Genomic DNA, 24464 nt, shown 5'->3' with positions numbered 1-24464 from the left:
GGTTTCGTTATTGTAAAGTTTTTGGCTAAAAAGTTTGGAAAGGGTGGGAGGGGTTTGGGGGAAATCATCGCAAATCAACAAAGATAGTGTGACACAGCAACTGGGAAAGTACAGAAATTATTTCTGCAGGTTCCAGCATAATTGTGAAAAATGTCACTTTGTACAGGCGCAACTTTTATTTGAGAAACGATACCCGTGTAATGTAATGAAAGAAGGGAACATCATTCAACAGTTTGTCTAGAAATAAACGGAAGGTAACAGATGTTGGCAAGGCAGTCATTCAATCTCGTGGCCGTGTCATCAACCACGAGAGTGAACCTCAGATTCGTGAGATTGAATTACTGCTTTAACCTGACTGCCAGGGTTCTCACTATCGTTACATTGCAGTTAAAAAGTATTGCTCATACAGACTAGGAGGTCCCAGGCTCCATCATTGGTCTGTTCGCTGAGTTAATTTCAGCTGGTGCAGTACATGGACACAGTCATGCAGCGCTCCTGGGCTAGACGAGGTGTAAATCAGCCAAGGTTCCGACTCCTGATCACCCACCAGCAATCAATGTGTTTGTGCATGGATGGGATCAGACTCGGCTGTGATTCCCCTTGTGCTCCAAAAGCCTGTCGACACTCATTGTCTCGGCTGATTTTCTCCCTCACCTGCCCTGTGCACCAATCTCGAGAGGAGAGGATTTCTACAAGCTGCTTCCTTGTTCCCTGGCAATGTGGCTTCCTTAGTGTCAACTGTGATCTACTCCGGACTGGCTGTGGGGTGTATACATGTATATCATGGAATCATACAGCACAGAAGTATTCGGCCTACTGTGCCTGTACCAGCTCTTTGGAAGAGCGGTCCAATTAGTCCCACTCCCCCATCTCTTTTGTTTTAGTCATTCCTGGGATGTGGGCATCGCTGGCAAGGCCAGCATTTATCGCCCATCCCTAGTTGCCCTTGAGAAGGTGGTGGTGAGACGCCTTCTTGAACTGCTTTGGTCCGTGTGTTGAAGATACTCCTACAGTGCTGTTAGGGATGGTGTTGCAGGATTTTGACCCAGCGACGATGAAGGATCGGTGCTAAGTCAGGATGGTGTGTAACTTGGAGGGGAACTTGGAGGTGGTGGTGTTCCCATGCGCCTGCTGCCCTTGCCCTTCTAGGTGGTAGAGGTCGCGGGTTTGGGAGGTGCTGCCGAAGAAGCCTTGGCGAGTTGCTGCAGTGCACCTTGTAGATGGTACACACTGCAGCCACGGTGCGCCGGTGGTGGAGGGAGTGAATATTTAAGGTGGTGGATGAGATGCCGATCAAGCGGGCTACTTTGTCCTGGATGGGGTCGAGCTTCTTGTGTGGTTGGAGCTGCACGCATCCAGGCAAGTGGAGAGTATTCCATCACACTCCTTATGTGTGTCTTGTAGATGGTGGAAAGGCTTTGGGGTGTCGGGAGGTGAGACACTCACCGCAGCATACCCAGCCTCTGACCTGCTCTTGTAGCCACAGTATTTATGTGGCTGGTCCAGTTAAGTTTCTGGTCAATGGTGACCCCCCAGGATGATGATGGTGGGGCATTTAACAATGGTAATTCCCCAATCTTTTCCCACAGCCCTGCAAATTTTTCCTTTTCAAGTATTTATCCAATTCCCTTTTGAAAGTTATTATTGAATCTGGTTCAACCGCCTTTTCAGGCAGCACATTCCAAGACCTAACTCGCTGCATAAAAAGCATTCTCTTGATCTCCCTGGCTTTTTTGCCAATTATCTAAGAAAGAGAGACTTGCATTTATGTAGCGCCTTTCACAACCGCAGGACATCCCAAAGCGCTTTACAGCCAATAAAGTACTTTTGAAGTGCAGTCATTGTTGTAATGTAGGAAACATGACAGCCAATTTACTCACAGCAAGCTCCCACAAATAACAATGTGGTAATGGCTGGATAATCTGTTTTAGTGATGTTGCTTGAGGGATAAATATTGGCCCAGGACACCGGATTTGGGGAGAACGCCGCTGCTGCTCTTCAAATAGTGCCATGGGATTTTTTACATCCACCTGAGGGCAGACGGGGTCTCAGTTTAACACCTCTGACAGTGCAGCGCTCCCTCGGTACTGCACTGGGAGTGTCGGCTTACATTTTTGTGCTCAACTCTCTGGGGTGGGACTTGAACCCACAACCTTCTGACTCAGAGGCGAGAGTGCCACCCACTGAGCCACGGCTGACACGATTAAATCTGTGTCCTCTGGTTACCGACCCTCACACCAGTGGTAAGATTCTCCCTATCTAAATATAATACATTTTTTTAAATCACCATTCAGTGTAGTGTAGTATTTCATACTTCCGGGAGTGCTGGATGTTGAACATAACCTCTAGTAAAACTGGCCATTTTTCTACAGGTAGGGTGAGAAAACTGCACCCCAAGCTATGTTGCACACACCGCCTAGACTGATTACAACATGATTTTGTGGCTGAAGTTGTAAGAGCAAGCTGCCCAGCGCAGAAATGAGGCAGAGGACCAAAACAAAAGTGCAAAATGTCACATTTTTTAAAACGAGAGAGCGCTGGGTGGAGGGGTGGGGGCAGAACTAAAAATAAATTCACAGAGCCAGGGCTGGAAAAAAATCTTATCGTCGCCCACTAATTGCCAGTGTCGCCCTGGCACAAGTGAAAATTGGATGTGGACCTTTTTTGAAAGCCCAACCTGCTTCATCAAGTGAAAAGGGGATTCTGTATTTGAAAGGCTGGCTCTGACTACTGCTGTGAAGTTCTTGAACTGAATTGACATAAAATATGTTCAACTATATGAGGAGGGCAGGCTGCCTGGAACACAGAATGGTTGTGCTGGCCAACAATAGGGATACTGCAGCTCGCCAGGGTTTGGTGGAGGTCTCTTTGCTTTAGAAACAGCTCTCCCTACTGGTCAGGCACAAGAATGGAAAACCCACTGCTCGGTTTTCAGACGGTGTCCGCAGCTTGTAACTGTCTTTCCATTGGCCAGTCGATGAGAGAGACCGGGACTGATGCCCGAATAGTCAATGAGGCTATTATCCAAAGCAAGACCTGGGATTCCCTGAAGGGAGCAGAGTCTCTGATCAGCTCATACATGCGCATAAAGAATTAACACCTAACCTCGAAGTTTCAGGACATTGACTGATTTTATTTTTAAGGTGGGCGAGCATTGTTTGTCGGCTAAAACAGTCCACCCTTTTCCATGTGAATGTTTTGTTATTTCCTTATTCACAAGGATCTAGTTTAGGTGCAAATGGAAATGGCGTCTAACAATAAGGTATTTAAATTAGATTTATCCAACATCGAATTGGCACAACCTCCCTTTCTTAACAGGTGAGCTGTTTGCAGCAGCCAGTCTCGCTGGGTGGGTAAAGGTGGTTTTCTTTATATTTGCTCATAATGGCCAATTTCACAAGCGCAGGATGAGGAATTGCAGACAGCGGGACTCCGATTTCTCTGTGACCAGCGGGCAAGGCAGATGCAGATCACACTTACATTTATATGTTTGGTCCTATAACTGCAGCACAACATTCAGGCACTGGCACTATATACTTACGGGACTGTGAATGCAGTTACAATTCCAGAATTTTTGTAAACAGAGTTTTAAAAAAATACCATAGCTTCATCTGTGCCTTGTTTACCTCTAGACTCGACTATTCCAACGCTCTCCTGGCTAGCATCCCACCTTGCACTCTCCGTAAACTTCAGCTCATCTGAAACTCCTGCTGCCCCGTGTCCTAACTCGCACCAAGTCCTGTTCACCCATCGCCGCTGTGCTCACTGACCTACATTGGCTCCCGGTCCGACAACGACTCGATTTTAAAATTCTCATCCTTGTTTTTAAATCCCTCCATGGCCTCCTCGCCCTTCCCTATCTCTGTAATGTCCTCCAGCCCTGCAATCCTGCGAGATCTCTGCGCCCCTCTAATTCTGGCCTCTTGAGCATCCCCAGTTTTAATCGCTCAACCATTGACGGCTGTGCCTTCAGCTGCCTAGGTCCTAAGCTCTGGAATTCTCTCCCTCTCTACCTCTCTTTCCTCCTTTTTAGTTGCTCCTTAAAACCTACCTCTTTGACCAAGTTCTGTCCTAATATATCCTTACGTGGCTCAATGTCAAATTTTGTTTGATAATGCTCCTGTGAAGAGCTTTGGGACATTTTACTCGTTAAAGGCGTTATGCAAATGCAAGTTATTGTTGTGAGTTGCTGTTTTTAAGTTTCGATTCACCAACTAGTATCCGTCTATGGCTCCCTTATAGGAAGCAAGGAAGGAACCTGCATTTATATAGCACCTTTCACAACCTCAGGACGCCCTAACGGAGGGGCTCGCTAAACCACTTAACTTGCTAGAGGGCAGTTGAAAGTCAACCACGTTGGTATGGGACTGGAGTCACATAGAGGCCCAGACCAGGTAAAGCCGGCAGGTTTCCTTCCCTAAAGGACGTTGGTGAACCAGTTGTTTTTTTTTATGACTATCAGCCAGCTTCGTGGTGACTTTTGCCAGATGCCAATTATTTCTTTGTTTCACTGAATTCAAACTCTCTCGTCATTGCCCACTTAGCAATGCTGAGGGAAATGATTGGTTGCATTAGGCAAGGTGGGAGATTAAGATCTCGCTAACAACATGTAAATGAGTCTAACTATAGATGATCCATTGAAGGTGAGCATTCCTCCACCGCAGAAAAAACCCAACCAACTGCGTTCAGTACGTTAACAAGTGCAGAAATCTGATGCGACAAAAACCAGCTGACCTCTGGGGCCCCCAAGAGTCTGGGAACCCAAGTTTTAAAAAGCTGAAATTCTCCATGCGCAGTTCTGTTTTTGACTTCTCTGGAAGCTAATGGGAGAAAGACCATGTGCTCATGTTCCAGGACTTGAAGCTATGCAGTTTTCACATTTCTTGGGCGATTTATTGCAAAATTTTTGTGTTCAGCTACCAGTAATCATTAGGTTATAAAATAAAAAAAGTATGCGCTACAGATACAGATGTCTTGAGGTTTTAATGAAACCAGTTTAGTTTTTCCCTTGTGGAAAATAAAAAGTTATTTATGAGCACAAGGAAAGAAAGTGGAGTCCGTTCTTGTTGAAGCTGTAGAGATGCGGCAAAGGTGTTGAGTGAAATGAACAGCCAATAGAAATGACTAAAACAGGTGGGATTGTCAACCAGGTGTGGGTTCTCAGGTTTGTGCAGCGGCACTTTCCCTTTTTACAGTTACATCATCGTGCTACTGGAGGCCTTGCTTATTTTTTTGGGGAGAAGCACGGAAGTGGAGGGAGTGTAAAATGAAAGAAAGAACTTGCATTTCTATAGCGCCTTTCATGACCACCGGTATCCCAAAGAGCTTTACAGCCAATGAAGCACTTTTTGAAGTGTAGTCACGGTTGTAATGTAGGAAATGTGGCAGACAATTTACTCACAGCAAGCCCCCACAAACAGCAATGTGATAATGACCAGATCATCTGTTTTAGTGATGTTGCTTGAGGGATAAATATTGGCCCAGGACACCGGATTTGGGGAGAACGCCGCTGCTGCTCTTCAAATAGTGCCATGGGATTTTTTACATCCACCTGAGGGCAGACGGGGTCTCAGTTTAACACCTCTGACAGTGCAGCGCTCCCTCGGTACTGCACTGGGAGTGTCGGCTTACATTTTTGTGCTCAACTCTCTGGGGTGGGACTTGAACCCACAACCTTCTGACTCAGAGGCGAGAGTGCCACCCACTGAGCCACGGCTGACACGATTAAATCTGTGTCCTCTGGTTACCGACTCTCACACCACTGGTAAGATTCTCCCTATCTAAATATAATTTTTTTAATTCACCGTTCAATGCAGTGTAGTATTTCACACTTCCGGGAGTGCTGGATGTTGAACATAACCTCTAGTAAAACTGGCCATTTTTCTACAGGTAGGGAGAGAAAACTGCACCCCAAGCTATGTTGTACACACCGCCTAGACTGATTACAACATGATTTTGTGGCTGAAGTTGTAAGAGCAAGCTGCCCAGCGCAGAAATGAGGCGGAGGACCAAAACAAATGTGCAAAATGTCACATATTTTAAAACGAGAGAGAGGGCCGGGCCAGGACACTGGGGAGAACTCCCCTGCTCTTCTTCAAACTCGTGCCATGGGATCTTTTGTGTCTACCTAAGAGGGCAGACGGGGCCTCGGTTTAACGTCTCATCCAAAAGACGGCACCTCCGACATTGCAGCCCTTCCTCAGTACTACACTGGAGTGTCCACCTGGATTGTGCGCTCAAGTCTCTGGAGTGGGACTTGAATGTTGTACACTGTATGATGGCCAGTCTGTGCGAATGAGGCAATGTGGGTTTTTTTTAAACGTTAAAACTTGTATAATTTTGTGGCAGTTTAATGAAACTTAACCTTCTGATGTCACTGAACCGCTGTGATGTCAGCACGAGTGTTCTAACTCATGGCATTGCTGAATATAATCAATCATAATTAGTGTAATAAAAATGGCCGTGTTAGTAAGGTTTAAAGCACGGCATTGCAAAGCTCCGCTTAAACGGTTCCACTTTCTCAGGTCAGAATGTCTTCAGTGTCAGTGAGTAAACCGTGTGAGCTATCCCCTCACCTCATTCTTTGTTTTCTCAGAATACACAGTGATCGCAGTCCCCGCCAGTACTCCTCGCATCATTTTTGATTGTTAAATCCCCAAATGGTTGATTTGGTTAAGGCAGTAAATCAGCAAGGTTCGGGTTTACCTTGCGCCACGGTGCATGCTTGAATGTGAGTGCCAAAAAAAACGGTCGCTTTTTAAAAACAGTTCCCTCCCCACACACCTCTCATAGCATTATACAGCACAGAAGGAGGCCATTCAGCCCATTGTGTCTGTGCTGGCTCTGTGAAAGACCTATCTAATTAGTCCCACTCCCCTGCTCCTTCCCTATAGTCTTGCAAATTTTTCCCCTCAAGTATTTATCTAGTTCCCTTTTGAAAGTTACTGTATCTGTATGCATCGCCCTATCAGGCAGTGCTTTCCAAATCCTAAGCACTCATTGCGTAAAAAAGTTTTTCCTCATGTCGCCTCTGGTTCTTTTGCCAATCACCTTAAATCTGTGTCCTCTGGTTATCGACCCTTCAGCCATTGGAAACAGTTTCTCTTTATTTACTCTATCTAAATCCTTCATGATTTTAAACGCCTCTATCAAATCTCCTCTTAGCCTTCTCTGCTCCAAGGAGAACAACCCCAGCTTCTCTAGTCTATCCAAGTAACTGTGTAATCCCTCATCCCTAGGGCCCATATTTGCACCATCTGCACCTCAAGGTCCCAGGCAGTCCATATGAACTGAATTCAAGGTCAGAAAATGGACCCCAACCCTACCCCGACTTCCTTTGTTCCACCATTGGCGGCCGTGCCTCCAGCTGCCTGGGCCCTGAGCTCTGAAATTCCCTCCCTAAACCTCTCCGCTTCTCTACCTCTGTCTTCTACTTTAAGACGCTCCTAAAATTTACCTCCTTTGACCAAGCTTTTGGGTCACCTGTCCTAATATCTTTTCATGTGGCTCGGTGTCAAATATTTGTCTGATTACGCTCCTGTGGAGCACCTTGGGATGTTTTACTACATTAAAGGCGCTATATAAATGCAATTTGTTGTCATTTGGGCTCTTCTGCGGTATGGATAATCAAAGAGTGAGTCATCATTTCTCTTGTTTGTTTCGGTTGACTTTTAAACATTTATTTTTAAGTAGGGCCGATTTATATCGCCTGGGAGACTGGTTTGGAGGACTTACTCGACTCCATTAGTGTGAGTGAGCTGAATTAACATCCGTAAAGATGTAGGCATTGACCTCGGGGGGGTGTTTTAGCTCCGACTGTCGGCGTGTTAATTAATCTCTCTCACACTGTTGGGACCAGCAGTTCCTTCATTGTGTCATCAGCACTTGTGTTTGGAGCAAAAATAGTCTTGAAAAATTAGGATATGGTAAAGTGAGATGAGTCTGGGGCAGTTCCAAGACAGTTCCTAGTGGCTGTAAGTCTACAGCTCAAAACTGCACATAATTCTATACTAATTGGCAGATGAACGCAGAAAATCTGTAAGGCTAGCTGGTGAGGGAAGTAAGAAATATCATGCTGGTGCATTAGGGCATGGCCTACTCATTTTGTGATTAAGACATGTCAGGGCAGTGTAGAGGGAGCTTTATTCTGCACTAATTCTGTTGTACTTGACCTTGGAGTGCTTGATGGGAGTTTAGAGGGAGCTTTACTCTGTATCTAACCCGGCTGTACCTGTCCTGAGAGTCATAGGCCTAGAAATTCAGTGGAGCCCCAAACGGGGCACCAAGCTAGCCTGGGCACCGGAATTACCGCTGTGAACGGAGCCGTTGCGCCTGCTGGAAATTCAGTTTGAGCGCCCCAAGAGGGACGCGGGGCGCTGCTCGAGGCGCCCCGCGTCCCTCTTGGGGCGCTGAAACTGAATATCGCAGCGCAATGTGCTGCAGCGGTACTGCAAGCCTTCCTCCCCTTCTTAAGGGGGAGGGGCCTGCACCAGCGCGATGACCGATCGCGAGTGCCGGCAAAAGAGCCCGGCATCGAGGAGAAGTGCCGGGCTCTCGGGACACAGCCGGCACTGCCGGGGGGGGGAATCAGGAGGCCGGGGACGGAGGTGCTGGCAGGCGGCCACCGAAAAAGATGGCCGCCCCGCACCTCCACCTTAATTTGCACCACTACCGCCACAGGTAGGCCCCGTGAACCGGGCGTGATTTGCGCCACAGGTAGGCCCCGTGAACCGGGCGTGATTTGCGTCCGGCATTACAGAGGCGGGCGCGACCAAATATCGCGATCGGGGTGGTAGCCGGGTGCTGCGCACACCGATGACGTCATCGATGGTGGCGCAGCGCTACAGGCTAACACCGCCATTAGCGCCCCGCTAAATATCGCGGGAGGCGTGGCCAGTGGCGCTGAAGCCACTGAGTGCCCTCTTTTGGTGCTAACTGGTGGCGCAGCCCACCGAATTTCTAGGCCGTAGAGTTATACAGCAGAGAAAGAGGCCCTTCGGCCCATCATGTCTATGCCGGCCATCAAGCCCTATCTATTCTAATCCCATTTTCCAGCACTTGGTCCGTAGCCTTGTATGCTATGGCGTTTCAAGTGCTCATCTAAATGCTTCTTGAATGTTGTGAGGGTTCCTGCCTTTACCACCCTTTCAGGCAGTGAGTTTCAGATTCCAACCACCCTCTGGGTGAAAAGGTTTTTCCTCAAATCCCCTCTAAACCTCCTGCCCCTTACCTTGAAACTATGCCCCCTGGTTATTGACCCCTCTACTAAGGGGAAAAGTTCCTTTTTATCTACCCTATCTATGCCCCTCATAATTTTGTACACCTCAATCAGGCCCCCCCTCCGCCTTCTCTGCTCTAAGGAAAACAACCCCAGCCTGTCCAGTCTCTCTTCATAGCTGAAACGCTCCAGCCCAGGTAACATCCTGGTGAATCTCCTCTGCACCCTCTCAAATGCAATCACATCCTTCCTATAGTGTGGTGACCAGAACTGCACACAGTATTCCAGCTGTGGCCTAACTAGCGTTTTGTACAGCTCCATCATAACCTCCCTGCTCTTATATTCTATGCCTCGGCTAATGAAGGCAAGTATCCCATATGCCTTTTTAACCACTTTATCTACCTGTCCTGCTGCCTTCAGGGATCTATATACATGCACACCAAGGTCCCTCTGATCCTCTGTCCTTCCTAGGATCCTACCATTCATTGTGTATTCCCTTGCCTTGTTAGTCCTCCCAAAATGCATCACTTCACACTTTTCAGGGTTAAATTCCATTTGCCACTGTTCTGCCCATCTGACCAACCCGCCTATATCGTCCTGTAGCCTGAGGCTTCCCTCCTCGCTATTTACCACTCCACCAATTTTCGTGTCATCTGCGATCGTACTGATCATACCTCCTACATTCATATCTAAATCATTAATGTACACCACAAACAGCAAGGGACCCAGCACCGATCCCTGCAGTACACCACTGGACACAGACTTCCAGTCACAAAAAAGTGTTTGATGGGACAGTGTAGAGGGAGCTTTACTCTGTATCTAACCCGTGCTGTACCTGCCCTGGGAGTGTTTGAGGGGACAGTGTAGAGGGAGCTTTACTCTGTAACTATCCCTGTGCCTGATCTGAGAGTATCTGATGCTGACCCTGGGACAGAAGTACAACAGGGCTGAAGTTATGAACTCAGCAAAATGGATATTGAGCCTGGGTATTCACCACTGCTCCACGATGCGTCACTGGGTCCTAACGAGCACTGTAGGGGTTTATTTGAACAACAACACAATGAAGAATAGATATCCAACGCTCTTGAATGTCTTTCTTTATTCGTTCCTGGGATGTGGGCGTCGCTGGCAAGGCCAGCATTTATTGCCCATCCCTAGTTGCCCTCGAGAAGGTGGTGGTGAGCCGCCGCCTTGAACTGCTGCAGTCCGTGTGATGAAGGTACTCCCACAGTGCTGTTAAGGAGGGAGTTCCAGGATTTTGACCGAGCGACAATGAAGGAACAGCGATATATTTCCAAGTCAGGATGGTGTGTGACTTGGAGGGGAACTTGGAGGTGGTGGTGTTGTTCCCATGCGCCTGCTGCCCTTGTCCTTCTAGGTGGTAGAGGTCATGGGTTTGGGAGACTATATATTGCAAGCCGTTTCGCAACCTGTCCCCCATTAAAAGGTCGCTGTGATTAGGTTAACCAACTAACTGATAACAGTGATTTTTACCTACAGTCCCTCCCACTCTCCCATAAATGTGTTGTTGTAATATCTTCGTGATAACACAACATATCTTTTCCACCCATTGTGAGTAATCAGTGTAACTAAGAGCGTGGATCTTTTTCAATCTCGGTTTCAGATTAGTGCACCTTTTGAATAGCAGGTCCTGAGGGTTTGCACTCATCCACGATCAGATACAGTTGGTCAGTCTATTGTATTCGATGAATCACGGAGATTTCGGAATGAAAACGGCCATCGTGCCGCACTGGAGTTATCTACTCCTGTTTCTTCCCTCATTCCATTACCCGTTAATATTTTACTTCTTCATCTAATTCACTATTAAATGTCACGATTGGCTCAACTTCAATAGTTCCTTGTGGTAAAGTGTTCCATATTCAAAGAAACTTCATGCATTAAAAAAAAAATTCTTCTAATCCTCGTCCTAAATAGTGGATGGAGAGGGGGAGGGAGTGAGTGGAGGGGGAGGGAGTGGAGGGGGAAGGAGTGGATGGGGAGGGGGAGGGAGTGGATGGGGAGGGGGAGGGAGGGGGAGGGAGTGGATGGGGAGGGAGAGGGGGTGGATGGGGAGGGGGTGGAGGGAGAGGGAAGGGGTGGAGGGAGAGGGGGAAGGGGTGGAGGGAGAGGGGGAAGGGGTGGCGGGAGGGGGGAAGGGGTGGCGGGAGGGGGGAAGGGGTGGGTGGGGAGGGGGAGGGGGTGGAGGGGAGGGGGTGGATGGGGAGGGGGAGGATGCGGAGGGGGGAGGGGAAGGGAGAGGGAGGGGGAGGGGCGTGGGGCAGGGAGATGGGGGGGAGGGGGGATGGGGAGGTGGTGGGGAAGGGAGGGGGAGGGAGTGGAGGGGGTGGATGGGGGAGGGGGGGAGGGGTAGATGAGGGGGAGGATGTGGAGGGGAGGGGGTGGATGGGGAGGGGGAGGATGCGGAGGGGGGAGGGGAAGGGAGGGGGTAGAGAGGGAGGGGGTGGGGAAGGGAGGGGGGAGGGGCGTGCGGAAGGGAGACGGGGAGGGGGTGGCTGGGGAGGTGGTGGGGAAGGGAGGGGGAGGGAGTGGAGGGGGGGCGGATGGGGAAGGGGGGAGGGGGAGGGAGTGGAGGGGGGGCAGATGGGGAAGGGGGGAGGGGAGGGAGTGGAGGGGGGGTGGATGGGGAGGGAGTGGAGGGGGTGTGGATGGGGATGAGGAGGGTGTGGATGGGGATGAGGAGGGGGTGGATGGGGAGGAGGAGGAGGGGGTGGATCTGGAGGGGAGGAGGGGGTGGATGAGGAGGGGGGGAGGGGGATCATGGGAGGGGAGGAGCGGATGAGGACAGAGTAAGAAAGAAATGAAGAACTCCCATTTATACAGCGCCCTTCATGACCTCAGGATGTCACAGTGAAGCACTTTTAAAGTGTAGTCACTGCTGTAATGTAAGAAACATGGCAACCAAATTGTACACAGCAAGGGGGAAAATTTGGTTACTTTGCGCCTCCCGTTAGCGCCTTAGGCGCTAACGGGGCGCAAAGCAATTAGCGCCCAGGCATGGTGCCGCCAACACCTCCCGTGAAATTCAGTGGGAGGTTAGCGGCGGCAACCGTTAGCGCCACCGGCGATGATGTCATTGCCGTGCGCAGTGCCTCGCTCACACACTGGCCACGATCTTCGGTAGCGCCTGCTGACTTGCCACCGGACGCTGTGTCCGACAGGGTCAGGGGGGCCTACCTGCGGCCGGGACGGCGCTAATTAAAGGCGAGGTGCCGGGCAGCCATTTTTGTTGCTGGCCGCCTGCCAGCACCTGCCCCCGTTGCCGTCCCTGGCTTCCTCAGTAGCCCCCCGTGGAGTGCCGGCTGCGCTCCGTGAGCCCGGCACTCCTCTTTTGCCGGCACTCCGATCCCTGGTGGCCCAGCTGGGTCCCGGTTCGTGTTGCGTTAGGCCCCTCCTCTTTAAGAAGGGGAGGAAGGCCTGCAGTACCACAACGTAGCGCTGAGTCATGTCGCGCCGCGATATTCCCTCGCAGCGCCCCAAGAGGGAGGCGGGGCGCTTCCAGTAGCGCGGTGCCCCGCTTCCCTCTTGGGGCGCTACCAATTAATTTTGGCCGCGGGGGTGCTAATTTTTCCGGGGCACTAAAAGTAGCACCCCGGCGAACTTAGCGCCTCAAAGGGAGCGCGACTCAATTTTCCTCCCCAAGATTCCACAAACAGCAATTAGATGAATGACCAGAGAATCTGTTATAATGTTTTTTGTGCCATACATGTTGGCCAAGACACCGGGGAGAATTTGTAGTGCGTTTGAAATGGCACCTTGATTTAGGACCAACTTTATCCTTCTATTATTAATATGTTCGAAACTTCTTAAAATGCTTTATTTCATGAAGTCCTTCTGTTTCTAGCCCAGTTACCTTGGCTCATCCACCAACTGAGAGGAGAGTCTGATCCCTAACGTTTGGGCAAAGATGAGAGAAAATCAAGTTAACAGTCTAGGAAGAAGAGGCTTATGGAAAGACCTGATAGAGAGAGAGTATTAAATTGTATAGGTACGGTAAACTGAGAACACTTTTGGAGCTTTATCAACCCAGTGAGACACGACATCAATTTAAACTCATGAACCATTAACTTAAAATGGATCTCAGAATTTCTTTCCACTCAGAGTGGAAAGATCAATTGGGTAAGGCAGTGGACTCAGACACATATAAATGCAAGTCTTTCTTTCTTTCTATTAGGAAAATTAAAACAGTAAATCGTAGAGTAATACAGCACAGAAGAAGGCCATTCAGCCCTTCGTGCCTGTGTTGGCCCTTTCTCCATAGCCCTGCAAATGTTTCCTTTTCAAATATTTATCCAATTCCCCTTTGAAAGTTATTATTGAATCTACTTCCACCGCCCTTTCAGGCAGCGCATTCCAGATCATAATGATCATTGATGCTAAGGTGAGATAGAATGCAGCGGGAAAGAGCTTTGTGCCAATAGGTTTAGCTCGTCCACAACATTTTCTTCCATTCTTATTTTCAATGTTGCCCTGAGCCATAGGAGGCGATGACACTGGGCCCAGGCACCGCTGCCCCTCTGATTTCACCATGGTTGAAGTGAGTGAGGATCCAAATGGCATCCCGGCTGCTGTGTTGCTCGCATGGTTGCTGCACACGCTATACTCGCCCTGTGTTCTAGATGGTGAATTCACCCTCCTCACTGTAATATGTTCTTAAACTGGCTGTTGGGGGGAACATGCATTCGGTTTAGTGGTACCGTTCCCACCTTCTGAGTCAGGCCTATATTCTCTAGAGTTTAGAAGAATGAGAGGTGATCTTGTTGAAACATACAAAATTCTTGCAGGGCTTGACAGGGTAGAAGCAGGGAGGATGTTTCCCCTGGCTTGGGAGTCTAGAACCAGGGCTCACAGTCTCAGTCTCACCTGACGAAGGAGCAGCGCTCCGAAAGCTTGTGATTTCAAATAAAACTGTTGGACTATAACCTGGTGTTGTGTGACTTTTTACATCAGAATAAGGGGTCAGCCATTTAGGACTGATATGAGGAGAAATTTCTTCACTCAGAGGGTGGTGAACCTTTGGAATTCTCTACCCCAGAGGGCTGTGGAGGCTCAGTCGTTGAGTATGTTCAAGACAGAGATTGATAGATTTTTGAATATTAAGGGAATCAAGGGATATGGGGATAGTGCAGGAAAGTGGAGATGAGGTAGAAGATCAGCCATGATCTTATTGAATGGCGGAGCAGGCTCGAGAGGCCAAATGGCCGACTCCTGCTCCTATTTCTTATGTTCTTATGTAAGGTGCAGGGTTCGGACCCCACTGCAGACAGTCCCGGTGAGTGGCGACTGGAGTTCCGGCTCTGAATTCTAGGTTGACATTCAGCGGGATCCTCGCGTCCGGTGGATGTGGGTCACCCCATGGGATTGTGGGAGCCCATAAAACCCTCCCGCCGTATAGGACTAACCCCCCGATCGACTGATAAAAGTGGTTACGGCCATGGAAGGAGCCTTGACATCGCGGTCTCTCATGCTGTTAATCAGCCTGTGGGATCTCGCGCAGCCGGCTTGCCGGCTTTTCAATCGATTAACCGTGCCTGTGCGGTATTTTGCCTGGCTCGTGCAGTCCCTTTTAAAGGGGCCGCTGCGGCCCCAAAAAAAAGACAGGGAACATTGGTGTAAAGATACGAAAATAACAAACTTGTTTATTTAAAAAGGAAGCATTGAATACTGGTCCAGTCCAGCATTCCTGGTATTCCCAGCATTTTCTGTTTTTATTTCAGATTTCCAGCATCCGCAGTATTTTGCTTTGAATACTGGTCCGTTGGTTTGGGCAGAGGGCAGTGAATATTGCCCTCATTAAGGTTAAGGATGTTGGGGAATGGATCATTCTAATTTTAAATCCAGTATCTGAACCATGTATTTCATGCTCAGGCGCGCAATGAGTAAGATGCAGAAAACACGACCTGCGCTTGAAGGGGGTAAATTTAAAACGAATCTGCAGAAACAGTATTTCAGTGAGTGAGTGGTCAATCTATGGAGCAGGCTCCCTCGGGAGACGGTGGGAGCAGTTAGTATTGATTCATTCAAATTAGATAGATTTCTTTCAGAAAATAACATTTTGGGATAATGTACTATTTGAGACGTGACGTGTGGTGAGTGCAGCATGCTCGGGAGGAACAGGTGATTGTGCACCTATGGTTCTCAAAGCTCTCCACCACTGGGGGTTTCCTCGCCTCGTGTCTGGGTCTGTTGTAGTCTCATTGATACAGATTGTTTGCTGTGATTAATCAACAACTCCATTATCGTTGTATCATACGACTAACAGGGTGGTAGAAGGCGAACTAGATGGACTTTGGTCTTTTGTCCTCTAGCAATTCCCATGTTCCTATGTAAAGCTCCATCCACAATTGTTCCAACAATGTATCCAAGTCCCAGCCGTGGAAGAGTGTCCCCAGCAGTATTAGTTGGATATTGCCACTTCCATCCCATGGCCCCGCTGAGTGAGAGTGCCAACTTAGTGCAAAATTCAGGCTAGTTTAGCGCTGTGGATCATCCATAGCCTCTAGAAACTGGGTTGAGACGTTGCAAACTAATTTCTGTAAGAAAGAAAGAACTTACATTTATGTAGCGCCTTTCACGGCCGCCAGATGTCCCACAGCGCTTTACAGCTAATGAAGTACTTATGAAGTGTAGTCACTGTTGTAATGTAGGAATCGCGGCAGCCAAATTGTGCACAGCAAGATCCCACAAACAGCAATGTGATAATGCAGCACTCTCTCAGTACTGCGGTGGGAGTGTTGGCCTAGATTATGTTCTTAAGGATAATAAAGGATGTGATAATAGGACACTTAGAAAATATCAACGGGATTAGACAAGGTCAACATGGATTTATGAAAGGGAAATCGTGTTTGACAAATTTCCTGGAGTTTTTTGAGGATGTAACTGGTAGAATAGATAAGGGAGAACCAATGGATGTGGTGTATTTGGATTTTCAGAAGGCCTTTGATAAAGTCCCACATAAGAGGTTAGTGTGCAAAATTAAAGCACATGGGATTGGGGGTAATATACTGGCATGGATTAAAAATTGGTTAACAGACAAGAAACGGAGAGTAGGAATAAATGGATCTTTTTCGGGGTGGCAGGCGGTGACTAGTGGGGTACTGCAGGGATCAGTGCTTGGGCCCCAGCTATTTACAATATATATCAATGATTTGGATGAGGGAACCAAATGTAATATTTCCAAGTTTGCTGAAGACACGAAATTGTGAGTTGTGATAAGGATGCAAAGAGGCTTCAAGGCGATTTAGACAAGTTGAGTGAGTTGGCAAATACATGGCAGATGCAGTATAACGTGGGTAAATGTGAAGTTATCCACTTTGGTAGGAAAAACAGAAAGGCAGAGTATTATTTAAATGGTGATAGATTGGGAAATATTGATGTACAAAGGCACCTGGGCGTCCTTGTGCACCAGTCACTGAAAGTAAACATGCAGATGCAGCAAACATTTAGGAAGAGAAATGGTATGTTGGCCTTCATTGTAAGAGGATTTGAGTACAAGAGCAAGGATGTCTTACTACAGTTATACAGGGCCTTGGTGAAACCACACCTGGAGTACTGTGTGCAGTTTTGGTCTCCTTACCTAAGAAAGGATATACTTGCCATAGAGGGGAGTGCAGCGAAGGTTCACCAGACTGATTCCTGGGATGGCAGGACTGTCGTATGAGGAGAGATTGGGTCGACTAGGCCTGTATTCACTAGAGTTTAGAAGAATGAGAGGGGATCTCATTGAAACGCATAAAATTCTGATAGGGCTAGACAGACTGGATGCAGGGAGGATGTTTCCCCTGGCTGGGGGGTCTAGAACGAGGGGTCACAGTCTCAGAATACGGGATAGGACATTTAGGACTGAGATGAGGAGAAATTTCTTCACTCAGAGGGTGGTGAACCTGTGGAATTCTCTACCACAGAAGGCTGTGGAGGCCAAGTCACTGAATATATTTAAGAAGGAGATAGATAGATTTCTGGATGCAAAAGGCATCAAGGGGTATGGGGAGAGAACAGGAATATGGTATTGAGATAGAGGATCAGCCATGATCATATTGAATGGTGGAGCAGGCTCGAAGGGCCAAATGGCCTACTCCTCCTCCAATTTTTCTATGTTTCAAGTCTCTGGAGTGGGTCTTGAACCCACAACCTTCTGACTCAGAGGCAACATTGGCCAGGACACTGGGGAGAACCTCCCTGCTCTTCTTCGAAACAGTGCCATGGAATCTTGCGTTCACCTGAGAGGGCAGATGGGGCCTCGGTTTAACGGCGCCTCCGATAGTGCAGCACTCCCTCAGTACTGTACTGGAGTGTCGGCCTGGATTTTTGTGCTCAAGTCTCTGGAGTGGGACTTGAACCCATGACCTTCTGTCTCAGAGGCAGGAGTGCTGCCCACTGTAGGACTCTAGCAGGCGAGAGAGGGACAATCTTCACCCTATTTGAGCCAGGGCCCCAGTGCACTAACCCGATGGGCCCCGGAATTTCTGCGGCTGCATTGCTGTGACTTCGTCAGCGGTGGGGGCTGGAGCCTGGGTTACGCAGGGGGTTTCTGCTGCATATCAGGCCAAGTTACAGCAGCAGAAGCCCGAGGCAACTCAGGGCCCACTGTATCCACAAGCCCCACCCCTCAGCCCCGGACCCCCACCCATGCTTGGGGGCGAGTTAGGATGCGGGCAGCAGTGCTTTGGATCAGCTCAAGTTTACGGCACGAATGATGAGTTAATCTGCTTTTGGTGGTATTGGTTTGTGGGAGAAACGTTGGCCAGGTTACCCAGAGAGCTCCGTGTTGTTCTTCAAATCATACCGTGGGATCTTTATTGCTACTTGAACCTTCAGATGAAACATTAGCTTCATTTCTTATCAAGAACATAAGAAATAGGAGCAGGAATAGGCCACTTGGCCCCTCGAGCCTGCTCCGCCATTCAATAAGATCATGGCTGATCTTGGGCTCAAAGCCACTTCCCTGCCCGCTCCCCACAACCCTTTATTCCCTTATCTTGCAAAAATCTGTCTATCTCCACCTTAAATGTATTTAATGACCCAGCCTCCACGGTTCTCTGGGGCAGAGAATTCCACAGATTTACGACCCTCTGAGAGAAGAAATTCCTCCTCATCTCAGTTTTAAAAGGGCGACCCTTTATTCTGAAACTATGCCCCCGAGTTCTAGATTTCCCCACGAGGGGAAACATCCTCTCTGCATCTACCATGGCGTGCCCATCAGCATCTTATATGTTTCAATAAGATCACCTCTCATTTTTCTAAATTCCAATGCGTATAGGCCCAGCCTGCTCAACCTTTCTTCATAAGTCAACCCCCTCATCTCTGGAATTAACTTAGTGAATCGTCTCTGAACTGTCTCCAATGCAAGTATATCCTTCCTTAAATAAAGAGACCAAAACTGTACGCAGTACTCAAGGTGTGGTCTCGCAAATACCCTGTACAGTTGTAGCAGGAATTCCCTGCTTTTATACTCCAATCCCCTTGAAATAAAGGCCAACATTCCATTTGCCTTTTTGATTACTTGCTGTATCTGCATGCTAACTTTTTGTGTTTCATGCACAAGGACCCCCAGGTCCTTCTGAACTGTAGCATTTTGTAATCTCTTCATTTAAATAATAATTTGCTTTTTTATTTTTCCTGCCAAAGTGGATAACCTCGCACCTTCCTACATTATACTCCATCTGCCAAATGTTTGCCCAGTCACTTAGCCTGTCTATATCCCTTTGCAGATTCTTTGAGTCCTCTGCACAACTTGCTTTCCCACCCATCTTTGTATCATCCGCAAACTTGGCTACATTACAGTCGGTCCCTTCATCCAAGTCATTAATGTAGATTGTAAATAGTTGAGGCCCCAGCAATGGCTAGCACCACCAGCAAGGTGGCTCCTTCAGTACTGTGGTGTTAGTGTCAGCCTCGATTATGTGCTGGACTGGAGCTTGAACCCATGACCTGACTGAAGGGACGACCGTGCTCCCGACTGCAGCAGGATTTTCATGTCAGAGCAGGTTTTGTAGCTCCCAGACATTTTTCGGTGTTATTGCTAATGATTGTGTCCTAACTCGCACTAAGTCCCGTTCATCCATGTGCTCGCTGGCCTACATTGGCTCCCGGTCTGGCAATGCCTCAATTTTTAAAATTCTCATCCTTATTTTCGAATCCCTCCATGGCCTCGCCCCTCCCTAGCTCTGTAACCTCCTAACCCTCCGAGATCTTCGCGCTCCTCCAATTCTGGCCTCTTGCACATCCCCGATTTTCATCTCTCCACCATCGGTGGCCGTGCCTTCAGCTGTCTGGGCCTTAATCTCTGCAATTCCCTCCCTAAATCTCCGCCCCTCTACCTCTTTCTCTTTTAAGAGGCTCCTTAAAACCTACCTCTTTGACCAAGCTTTTGGTCACCTGTCCTAGTATCTCCTTATGTGACTCGGTGTCAAATTTTGTCTGAAAACACTCCTGTGAAGCACCTTGGGACATTTTACTATGTTAAAGGCGCCACAATAATGCAAGTTGTTGCTGGACATGGGGGGTGGGGGGGAGCTTGAATTAATCTAGGTTTGCAGGAGATCGCAGGGACATGTGCTGCCCACTCGAGATTCACAAGCTGTGATTTTAAGCAGATGATGGAATAAGTAAATCGTTGATTAGTTTGCTTAAGAAAGAATTGGAATTTATATAGCGCCTTGCACATCCTCAGGATGTCCCAGAGCTCTTTGCAGCCAATCAAGTTATTTCTGTGATGCAGTAACCGTTGTTATTCAGACAAGCGTGACATGTCAATTTTTGCACAGCAAGGTCCCACAAACAGAAAAGCAGTTAATTGACCATTTGAATCTGTCTTTGGTGGTGTTGGTTGAGTGGAGAATGTAGGGCAAGATACCGGGAATAATGTCATGAGATCCACCTAAACTGACAGATGGGGCCTTGATGCAACATCTCATTTGAATGACGTCGCCACTCTCAGTACTGCCCTGGACTATCTAGCCTAGATTTTGTGCTGAAGTCCTGGAGTGCGGCTTGAACTCCAAAGCTTCTGAGCAGGAGGAGAGATTGCAAGAGCATCCTTTTTATACTGAGGCTGATCATTCCATGTTGGCATTTAAAATAAAATGTTTTTAAATGGTGAATGCGAAGTATATCACAAAGGCCATTCTTACTAATGGGGATTCTGTATGTAAAAAATACACAAGCACATGAAATAAAAACATTTTTTAATTAATTAATATGGCATTTAATTAAATATTTTAAACACATTAAATTTTTTGGGAAAAAAAGCATATGTTTTAATGGGACTAAATATAAACTTACCTTATTGGACAGGGTTTCTAATATAGAAGTGAGTGATAAAATTTAATTTTTCTACTTTTTAAAACTCTTATGCTGGTAAAAGCAGGACTTGCTCTTTTACCAGGCGTAAGAATTCCATGGCCTTTCAGCGGATGGAAGTTCGGCAAATAGCGCAGCCCAGCACCCGCAGAAGCCTATCTCCTGGACAGATCGCAAGCTCCGGGTTTTAGCTCATGTGCTTCGCATGCCTGAACCCGGAACTTGCGCGGCCCCTACGGGTGCGTACGCACCTCGTACGCACCCATAGGGGTCGCAAAATACGGCCCACTGTTCTTAAGCCAATGTCGCTTCAACAACTGTGCATTTTAATTCAGCCTTTACAACTCGTTACCGTTTCAAACTCATTCTGTAATTAAAGATTGTCCGTAACAAACAGGACAAATGCACTTCTGAGACGATTCAAACTCCTTGCAGTTGTTCAATTTTTATTTTAATAAAACAACATTACCTTTCCATGATCAATTAATGTTACTAAGAATAACTTCCTACACTGCTCTGCAATTGTTAGCGAAAATCAGGTTTGTAAAACCCAAATATTGAGGTGGTGAGATTTATTCTGCCATTATTTGAATCCTCTTCACTATACTATTTCAGTGTATGGTTTTTAATTCACCTTTTTTTGTTCCTCTCTCTCTTTGGACAGGAGAATCTGGTGACTCGGGATCAAGACATGAGGACAGCTCTGATGATAACCAGAGTCTGAGCCATGTTACATCAGGGCTCTCAGACAGCGTTTCAGTGGCCTCTGATAACCAGGATGATGGTATGTAGAATCACATCAGTATGCGAGGCTGGCCGTGCAGTCTCGACCTCTTGTGCTGTTTGATGCTGATCTACCAGGAGCCTGATAAGAAGCTGGCTGTCAGCAGCGGGGTTAAGGGATGTTTATCTTTGTCGAGGGGAGGGGTGCGGAGAGATAGCATGAACTCTGGAGCTTTCTCTAGAGGTTCCAGGAGAGCTGTGGTCTGTCATCTCTACGAGGCAGGAGAAGGGAGCTGAGATCAAGCAATGGAATCGCCTCGGGGCTGAATTGCTTTGCAGGGTGGGGAATAAAATAATCGACTGATATTCTGCCTTAATGCCTGTGTCAGGTCACTTTCCTTACACTGGGCATCATTCTCTTTTCTCCAGATAACTGAACTGCTGTTTGCTCTCTCTTGGTTTAAAAAAAAAATGTGTTGTTGGATTTGATCTCAGAAATAAGCGTAGAATGAATATTTCTCTTATGTGCAATTCCAGGACAGAGACATATATGTGTGTGTGTCTCTCTCTCGCTCTCTCTTTTATACCTGGTCTGGGGAGCTAGTCTCTGCTTTTATACGGAAATCCACAGAATTCAAACATAGGGGACCAGTTCACTGTGTTTACATTACACTCCCCCAACAGCGGAATCGTACACTCGACATTTCAGTCAGTCTGTGTTGGTGCTGCTTCCTGGAGCCTGGGCTTGTTTACGCTATGAGAGTCTAGCCAACAGAGGCAGACGTGTGTGCTTGCAGTCGCCGGCATTCCTATAGTGTAAAAACTGACCCAGGAGCTCAAAGACATGGGGCCGATTTTCGTGAGTTTGTAGCTGTGCTCTTATCACACCGCCTTCCTTCCTCTGCGATGCCCTTTTAAAGTGGGTTACAGTTATACCTGCCTTTGCGATACTGGTAACCTTGTCTTAAGATCATAAGAAAAGAGATAGGAGCAGGAATAGGCCATATGGCTCCTCGAGCTTGCTCCGCCATTCAATAAGATCATGGCTGATCATGACCTCAACTCCACTTTCCCGCCCGATCTCCATATCCCTTGATTCCAAAAATCTATCGATCTCAGCCTTGAATAAACTCAAAGACTGAGCATCCACAGCCCTCTGGGGCAGAGAATTCCAAAGAATACCTCTTATCCTGAGACTATGACCCCTGCTTCTAGACTCTCCAGCCAGGGGAAACAACCTCTCAGCATCTACCCTGTCAATCTCCCTCAGAATCTTATATGCTTCAATGAGATCATCTCTCATTCTTCTAAACTCCAGAGAGTACAGGCCCAATCTACTCAAGCTCTCCTCATTGGACATCCCTCTCATCCCAGGAATCAGTCTGGTGAACCTTTGTTGCACCCCCTCTAAGGCAAGTATATCCTTCCTTCAGTATGGAGACCAAAACTGTGCACAGTACTCCAGGTGTGGTCTCACCAAGGCCCTGTACAATTTCAGCAAGTTTTCCTTACTCTTATACTCCAACCCCCTTGCAATATAGGCTGACATATCATTTGACTTCCTAATTGTTTGCTGTATCTGCATGTTAACTTTCTGTGATTCATGTACAAGGAAACGAATCACCCAACTCCCTCTGAATACCAACCTTTACCAGTCTCTCACCTTTTAAAAATGGTTCTGAGGCTCGTTGTCATTGTAGAATGCTCCTCAGGACGTTGCTTGGTGAGTCATGCGTCTCCATCTCCCGCGGTCGTCTGCTCTCCTCGTGGCATGAATGTCCCGCTGAGGAGGTCTGGTGTAGCGGTCGTGAGCCAGGGGCTTCTCATCCTTCCGGGAAAGGAGTTGGGTGTTTCTAGGTCTTTGGAGGGCAGGTTCTGCGTACCCTAGTGGTGTCATGTGACCGGTCAGTCTGGCAAGTTGCCCAAACAACGATGCACCCCTTTTTGGCAATTGTGACATTTGGGGGTGGGTGCGGAGGGTTAGGGGAGTAGGTTGGGCGGTGGTCATTCTGACCTGACTATTGGTCAACCACCAAATGCGGAAATCTCGGCGAAGGCACTGCTCGTGCGCTACGTGAGGGCAGGTGGGCGAAATGGAAATACAACATGGCTTGCTGTAGAGTACTGGGACGTGGGCTTGTTCCCACCATCCTTTGTATATGATCATAGAAGAATACAGCACAGGAGGAGGCCATTCAGCCCATTGTGCCTGTGCCGGCTCTTTAAACAGCTCTCCAATTAGTCCCACTACCCCCTGCTCTTTCCCCATAGCCCTGCAAATGTTTCCTTTTCAAGTATCTATCCAATTCCCCTTTGAAAGTTACTATTGAATCTCCTTTCATCACCCTTTCGGGCAGCGTGTTCCAGATCATCATAATTCACTGCATAAAAATTTTTTCCCTTATCTTTCCCCTCTGGCATTTTTTGCCAATTATCTTAAATCTGTGTCCTCTGGTTACTGATCCTCCTGCCAGTGGAAACAGTTTCTCCTGATTTTGAACCCCTCTATTAAATCTCCCCTTAACCTTCTCTGCTCTAAGGAGAACAACTCCAGCTTCTCCAGTCTCTCCATGTAACTGAATTCCCTCAGTGTAGGGAGTGTTGCTGATGCTGCAATGGTGTGGTGGGGAGTGTAGAGGTCTTCCTCATGTGAAGGGATGGAGAGGCATGAAGTTGGTGAAACTCTGCCTGGACCAAGGAACTACGTCAGGTAATTGTGGAGGCTCGTGACTGATAATCTGCCCGCTCTCTTGCTCAGGGTTATTGTGTGGTGAGGAAAGACCCGGGAAAGAGAGAAAATGTCTTTTCAAATGCAGTAGATATGCAAATACCAAATATGGAGCAAAGTCCCTCTGAACAGCACCAACACTGCATTTGCATTTTCCACATCTGCCATCCATGTGACCTCTCTAAGCAAGGCTACCAGTGTAGCGGTGAATTTTTGTTGTGACTGTCCATGACCCCCAGGTGTTGATTTGAGGCTGGCCTGTTCTAGTCTGCCTAGAAACGGGAGGAGGCCAATTCCGCCCCTCGAGCCTCTTCCACCATTCAATGGGATCGTGGCTGATCTGTATCTTAACTCCATCCACCCGCCTTGGTTCTGTAAACCCTGAATACCTTTACCCAAGAAAAAAAATCTAGCAGATAAGGACGCCACAATTCTGAGGTAAAGGATGAGCTGGGGTAAGAGATAGTGTGTGAGAGC

At 47.8% G+C, this 24464-nt stretch overlaps 1 protein-coding gene across 1 annotated transcript in view; it reads left to right on the top strand.

Moving 5' to 3' along the window:
- Positions 1–24464, top strand: part of skap1 (src kinase associated phosphoprotein 1) — a 504878-nt gene that overhangs the window by 104656 nt on the left and 375758 nt on the right. Inside the window, exon 5 of the mRNA XM_085966146.1 lies at positions 21201–21320. Within this exon, the coding sequence (XP_085822272.1) occupies positions 21201–21320 (120 nt within the window). The remainder of the gene's footprint in view (positions 1–21200; positions 21321–24464) is intronic.

Source organism: Somniosus microcephalus, chromosome 24, assembly GCF_052327205.1.
Source record: "Somniosus microcephalus isolate GS21.2 chromosome 24, FLI_Smic_1.0, whole genome shotgun sequence".
Classification (NCBI taxonomy): domain Eukaryota; kingdom Metazoa; phylum Chordata; class Chondrichthyes; order Squaliformes; family Somniosidae; genus Somniosus; species Somniosus microcephalus.
Note: the sequence above shows the minus strand (reverse complement) of the source record. Positions and strands in the feature narration are given on the sequence as shown.